The sequence below is a fragment of the Rosa rugosa genome, chromosome 2, assembly GCF_958449725.1.
Source record: "Rosa rugosa chromosome 2, drRosRugo1.1, whole genome shotgun sequence".
NCBI lineage: Eukaryota > Viridiplantae > Streptophyta > Magnoliopsida > Rosales > Rosaceae > Rosa > Rosa rugosa.
This window is the reverse complement of record NC_084821.1, coordinates 51045051-51052501: the sequence shown is the minus strand read 5'-3', so window position 1 is coordinate 51052501 and position 7451 is coordinate 51045051. Positions and strand designations below refer to the sequence as shown.

General features: G+C 39.4%; 1 protein-coding gene and 1 pseudogene across 1 annotated transcript; both read left to right on the top strand.

The window, feature by feature from the left end:
* Positions 1-4006: 4006 nt before the first annotated feature.
* On the top strand, positions 4007-7236 carry LOC133732096 (L-type lectin-domain containing receptor kinase IX.2-like; annotated as a pseudogene).
* LOC133728070 (L-type lectin-domain containing receptor kinase IX.2-like) lies at positions 6660-7236 on the top strand. The gene has a single exon (XM_062155486.1). It carries the CDS (start codon positions 6660-6662, stop codon positions 7062-7064), a length of 405 nt encoding a protein of 134 aa, XP_062011470.1. The 3' UTR covers positions 7065-7236.
* Positions 7237-7451: the final 215 nt, after the last annotated feature.

The window sequence follows — 7451 nt, the reverse complement described above, 5'->3', positions numbered from 1 at the left end:
TTAGCTAGCTAGTGACCATTATAATACTAATACAAACTCTTTAGGAGCTAATCGTTTTGGGCATTTGTATGATTTTTAAAAGTTGTTTTTTATTAGGGAAAAATTCACCAACGGTGTCTGGACACTTAGGAGACTTTCAGAATGATACCTGAACTTACAAAGTTATCAATGTGATACCTGGACTCATTTTTTCGTATCAACGTCGTACCTATGACCAATTTCCGTAACGGCTCCGTGACGGAAATTGGCCGTATGTATCACATTGATATGAAAAAATGAGTCCAGGTATCACATTGATAACTTTGTAAGTTTAGGTATCATTCTGAAAGTCCCTAAGTGCCCAGATACCGTTGGTGAATTTTTCCCAATTTTGCACGTGCGATGCACGTGAGTCACTTAATGAAGACAAAAGGACCGATTTACCCTCAAATTCTTTCTTTCTTTTCTTTTCTTTTTTTCTTTATTCTTCTTTCTTTCTTTCTTTCTTTCTTCTTCTTCTTTTCTGGTTTCTTCTTCCCCTGATTTGAATCATCAAGATTCAAATCATCTTGCTCGTCCAATTCCCACCGCCGATCGCCGATCAAAAACCGCCGCTGCGTCTCAATCCACCTTCATGCACCACAGATGTTCTGGTTCCCCCAACTTCAAATCCTATAGCAAATTGAAATTGTGCATTGAGGCTTCACCGCTCACTCCGAGTTCATCCCCGCCGCCGTCGCCAATGACTTGACCACAACAACCTCCACCACCGCACAACAACGTCGTCCTCCGCTGCTTCTCGATTGGGTTTGGGGATGAGGACTGCTTCTTCCTCCACCGCTAGCGAAATCGTGGAGGCTCAAGGCCACATTCTAAGGACCACCGGCCGGAAGGACCGCCACAACAAGGTTTGCACCACCAAAGGCCCCAGGGACCGCAGCATCAGGCTCGTCGCCCACACCGCCATTCAATTCTACGACATGCAGGACCGGCTTGGATACGACCAGCCTAGCAAGGTCGTCGATTGGCTAATCAAGAAAGTCAAGGCCGCAATCAACGAGCTCGACTAGCTGCCACCGTGGAACCCAAACTAAATTTATGTTCATACAACATTTTCTCCGACGATGCCGATATCCGCCGCGCAGGACACGCAGAACGTGAGCCTCAATTTCTCGATGGTGAAGGCTCCGAGTTCTTTGTCTACTAATCAGCGAGGCATAATGGTGGGTAGCAGCGGAGTGGCGAAGCTGGTGAATAAGAACAACTCGAATTTTCTGCAGGTGAGGATGGTGTGGAGGCCGAAGTTGTTAATCTTTATCTGCCTAAAATTGCCTCTGATCGAAGTTGGGCTAGAGGCCGAAGTTGTCGGCTAAACCGATGAAGTTGCAGGTGAGGATGGTGTGGAGGTGGTGTTGCATGTCAGGAATGAAGGAGAGGATGGAGGGGTGGGATTGGAGCTGTGATTTGAGAGTGGAGGGCTGGCGGGGTCTGAGTTTCTGATCAATGGTGTATAAAAGGGGGTCGGAGGAGAGAACGAGAGTGGTGGTGGTCAAGTCATTGGCGGCGGCGGCGGGGATGAACTCGGAGTGAGCGGTGAAGCCTCAATGCACAATTTCAATTTGCTATAGGATTTGAAGTTGGGGGAACCATAAACATTTGTGGTGCATGAAGGTGGATTGAGACCCAACGGCGGTGTTTGATCGGCGATCGGCGGTGGGAATCGGACGAGCAAATCAGGGGAAGAAGAAACTAGAAAAGAAGAAGAAAGAAAGAAAGAAGAATAAAGAAAAAAAGAAAAGAAAAAAAAGAAAGAATTTGAGGGTAAATCGGTCCTTTTGTCTTCATTAAGTGACTCACGTGCATCGCACGTGCAAAATTGGAAAAAATTCACCAACGGTGTCTGGACACTTAGGGACTTTCAGAATGATACCTGAACTTACAAAGTTATCAATGTGATACCTGGACTCATTTTTTCGTATCAATGTGATACCTACGGCCAATTTCCGTCACGGAGCGGTTACGGAAATTGGTCATAGGTACGATGTTGATACGAAAAAATGAGTCCAGGTATCACATTGATAACTTTGTAAGTTCAGGTATCATTCTGAAAGTCCCCTAAGTGTCCAGACACCGTCGGTGAATTTTTCCCTTTTTATTAAGTTGGGAGTTAATTAAAGGATTAAAGGAATACATATGTTGGAACATGCATTGTGCAATTTCCGATCATCTACCAATGTACGTAGGGGTTACTTTATTTTTATGCATGTTTTTATTATTGCGTCACAACAAATTCAGACATTTGATGACTGCGTTAGGATCATTAGTCACTGTTCATCTACACTTGGTGGTTCTTACTACAGGTTTGGGGCAAAGTCAAGGTCAAGGTCAAGAAAAATTAAATTTCGATTTTCAATTATTTTATCAACAATTGTTAGAACACATGAGACACATAATCAAAAACTAAAATACATGCAAGAAAGAAATGCAAAGAAAAATACTAGTAAATTATAGTAAACAATCTTTTTCCCTTGATTCTAGTTGGACATCCAAATTTGATATTTGGACCTCCATCTTTTTTTAATTATCAATAGATTTTGTCAACTCATATGAAAAGACAAATAAAAACAGAGAGAAAAAAAAAAAAAAAAAAAAAACTCTTCTCACCTCCCCTATTAATATAGCATTCAAATTTTTTTTTTATTCCTTATATTACCTATATAACTTTATAATTTACCTAAAATAATTAAGTAAAGATAATTAATTTCTATACATGGCCCTATCATTTAATACAAAAGTAAATTAAAAACAATAGGAATTTGAAATTTCCTTAAACTAAATTTATTGAATATCTTGGTGTAGTTATTACTAATTAAGATCCAAGCTTTTAATTAGATTTAATCAATGTATATATATATATTTTTTTTTAGAACCAAAGTCTTTTCTAGAACCATCCATATTGCAAAAAAAAACAAAAAAAAAACTATGATCTGGAGTAATAGAAAAATCTTTGTAATTGTCTACTTGTTCGGATCCTCCAAGAATCACTTTCTGATTCCGTCACTGAAAGTACACCAAAAATATAGGCAACATATTCACACAATTCTTCATGATTGAATTGATAGATATAAGAAAGAAAAAAAAGAAGAAAAAAAAACAACAACAAATTGTTAAAGATACATATTTAATTGTTCAAGGATGTTTTGGTAAAATTAAGGAGGTCTACTTAATTATTTAAGTATTCAAAAAAGTGAATTGGAGGTTTAATAAGTAGGAGAGGTCTAAATATCAAATTTAGAGGTCCAACTAGAACCTCCCTTTAATAAATAAGTAAAATATGTGTGGATGGAATATCAAATTATCTAGTCAGTCGAGTTGGACGGCGTGTTTCTTGTTGCAGGTCTCTTTTGGGGGAAAAGAGAGGATCCACTCCCAAAAAGTAGCCAACCAGTGTAGCTGTGGCCTGGTTAGTCGTGCCCCGCGTTCAATGCCCATTCACATTATTGATCGGAGAAAAGGGTTGGTGGCCCGTCTCGTCTGACATTATTGATCGGAAGATGTGTCCCGCGTTCAGTACATTCACATTGGCCTTTTCTTTTGGTAAAGCCATGCATATTCAACTGCTTTACAGCCATATATATTAACTCACGATTCTCTGGGTCCTCTTTCTAGATACCAATTCTAGACTCAAAGATTAGTTCTTTTCTGGGTCCTCTTTCTTGGTTGCTTCTCGTACATTTGAATTTTTTTTATCTTCTTATTGCTTTTATAGAGACATTGAAACGGTAGGAGATGATTTAAATGAGGAATTTGAGGGTAACTCGTGATATGCTACACGGATAAATTGTCCGATGCATCTAATGATCAATGGTTTTGAATTTTACACCTGAAATACTTCTTATTAAGTAACAATTCGTTAATTACATGTGTTGCAACAAGATTAATCTTTTCTTCTATCATTAGAAGTCTTCTAATTAATTCACGTTGTCTTTCAAAAAAAAAAAAATAGATCTAACTCCTGTGGCTGATGAGAATGTATAACTAATTTGGCCAAAACAGAAAAAAGTATTACGAAATACAAAACATTAGAGGAGAATATTATGCATGCGTGCATGCAATTAGAAGCTACAGTTGCATAAAACCACACTAAAATTTACGGAACTTACAAATCCAAAAACTTCCCAGAAATCAAGAGTCAATGTTCAAGTCCTCCACCGAACAATTGACCTTACAGTCCTCCGTAGACCAGGGATCAATCTGCTCAATTTATAGGGCAATTATATTTCTGCAATTAATGGAAGCTATCGATACCTACCAATTACTCTCAAATCTCGATCTCTCTCCAAAAACAAAATGGAGTTTCATCACTTCCTTATTCATCTCCTGACGAGATTACACATCTTCCTTCTGTTAACCGCTACTGCAACTCCATTAACTTTCAATTTCTCCCCCTCTCTGCAAAGTGATACCACCACCAAGTTAAGTACCGAGGGAGATGCTTCTATCGGCAACGACCAAATCCTACACCTCACCAATGCAGACCAATCACAAACAGAGAGCATCGGTCGAGTCTCTTACCGTGAACCCTTCCTCCTGCGGCAAAAAGCCACCGGAAAACTAGCTGATTTCACCACACATTTCACCTTTGTCATCAATCCTCCAGACAACGGTGGCTACGGACTCGTGTTCTTCCTGGCGCCTAATGGGTCCTTACTCAACAGGGATCTAGGGAAAGGTGGCAGTATGGGACTCCCTGTCAACAGCACAATGGAAAACCCTATCCAATCAACCAATGAGTATGCCTTTGTGGCGGTGGAGTTTGATACCTACCAGAATCAAGAGCCGACCGTCCAAGACCCCCTCGGCGAACATATAGGTATAGACGTCAACTCCTTAGATTCTATTGCTACCCAGCATTGGAGTAAATTTAATGGGGGTACTAGTACTATGATGGCTCAACAAAACAGTGCTAAGATTAGTTATGATTCCATCTCAAAAAATCTTAGTGTTTCCTTAATTACTAGTTATGTACTTGAGGGTACACCTGCAGCTATGAAAACGAGCACTAATCTGTATCACATAGTTGATCTGGAAAAATACTTGCCGGGTAGGGTCATTGTTGGGTTCTCAGCTGCAACAGATAGTAATACTTTCCATAACATAATCTCATGGAATTTTACTTCAACTTTACTTGTTGATCCTGAGCCTCTACCTCCTTCTAGTCCACAAGTACCGGTGAGTCCAAAAAAGGCACCTGAATCTCTAACTACCTCTGGCCAAGCAATCCAAAATCAATCTCAAATTCCTTCCCCAGGTCCTAGTTCTATAGCCAAGTCGAAAAAGCAAAATATCCTGGTACTAATAGCAACTGCAATTTTTAGTACTATAGGTGTATTTTGCTTGCTCGGAGGTTTCATTTGGTTCATCTTTTGGATCAAGAATAGAGCACCAGGAGAAAGTAATATTGATGAACATCCTATGATTCGAGACCCAACAGACGAGCAATTCGGAAGGGAGACTGGCCCCCGGCAGTTCTCCTATAGGGAGTTGGAAGTGGCAACGGGTAACTTTTCTGATGAAAACAAGCTCGGAGGTGGAGGTTTCGGTGACGTTTACAAAGGCTTCTTAAATAGCTCGAACTGTTATGTTGCTGTTAAGAAGATATTGAAGAATTCTGACCAAGGGCCAAGGGAGTATGGAGCAGAAATAAGAATCCTCAGTTTGCTTAGGCATCGGAATCTTGTGCAACTCCATGGTTGGTGCCACGAAAAAGAAATGCTTCTTGTTTACGAGTTCATGCCCAATGGCAGTTTAGATTCTCATCTGTTCAGAGGAGGAAGCTTGTTAAGTTGGGAGATCAGATACAGAATTGCTCAACGCTTGGCATCTGTGTTGATGTATATACAACACGAATGGGACCAATATGTGGTGCACAGGGATATCAAATCTAGTAACATTATGTTGGATTCAGAGTTCAGTACGTCCAAAACTTGGAGATTTTGGGTTAGCTCGATTTGTTGACCACGACTGATGTAGGACGAGAATGGACCCAGTTTAGCCGAAAAACCATAAAAGTAGAGAAGCGGTGTAGAATCAAGAAGAGTGATTGGAAAATAGGTAACTCACGCGTAATTAGGTTACTAGCCGCTGGAATATTCAAGAAGATTTGGTTTTGGACTTTTCGGGTTTCTCGTGCGAAAAGTCAGGTTTTGATTTTGAATCAGATTTGACTAACTTTTGGCCAGAATGTCCGTTTGAAACGCATGATAACTTTCCAGAATGGGAACGACGAGATCTTCAAGACTCACTTTAGTGAGCCCTATCAGATTTAGGCCAAAATGTATCGTCTTAATTATCCGATTCGTGATTTAATATTTTTAGGTTAGTTTTACATTTTTTTTATTTTAGGTTTTCTAGTTTATTTTGGATTTGTTTTGTTTTAATCCGTGGGCTTTAGGGTTTCATTGTTAGTCACCCTAGGGTTTCTTTTCCCATATATAAGCAACCTTAAACGGCTGCAGAACTATCTTTTATCATATTATCAATCAAAATTGAGAGTTTTCTCTTTTATCTCTGGTGGACTCCAGAATATTTGTTTTAGGTTTATTGCTTGTAAACCTAGGGTTACTTCCGCCCGCGTCAAATCATCGAAAACAACTATTGTTGCTGGAACCAAGGGGTATATGGCTCCAGATTATGTCACTAAAAAGAAGGCGAGTAAGGATACTGATATCTTCAGCTTCGGAGTTGTTGCGTTGGAAATAGCATGTGGAAGAAAACCCATTGACCACAGGTTGGAAAGTGATAAAGTCAATATGAGGCAGTGGGTTTGGGAACTTTACGAAGGAGGGAAAGTCATTGAAGCAGCTGATCCGAAACTGGGTGAGACTTATGATAGGAGGCAGATGGAGCGTTTGTTGATTGTTGGGTTGTGGTGTTCTCATCCAGATAAAAGTACACGGCCTGGAATAGAACAAGTGATTGATGTGCTTAACTTCAAAGACGTACACCCATTTCCTAATATTCCAGCACCTGCAGAGAGTTCTGTTTATCTTACTAGTTCTGATGAATACCAGATCGAGTCTTGATATCGATATAGCAATGATTCATCATAATTGGCTCATCCTTCCAATAGTTTGTGGATCATCAGTACAGTTCAATAGGAAATATGTGTGATTTATTGGTTTTGATAGATTGCTTGCATTTGAAGTTTTGTGTAATTTGGTTTATTTTGTATTGAATTTTCGGGTTTTTATTTTCCTAACTTTCTATACGCTTTAATTTTTCGATTGTATAGTTACAAACTTAGTCCAATCCTTGTGAACTCAACATTTACTCATGCATCAAAACAAAATTGAACTTCTTTTTTCTTTTATCATCAAAAGGAAATTAAAAGCTAAAATTACATAAATCAAAATTAAATGCAGGAAAAGCTGCACACCTGAGGACCTCGAGATCAGGACTGACTTACTGAA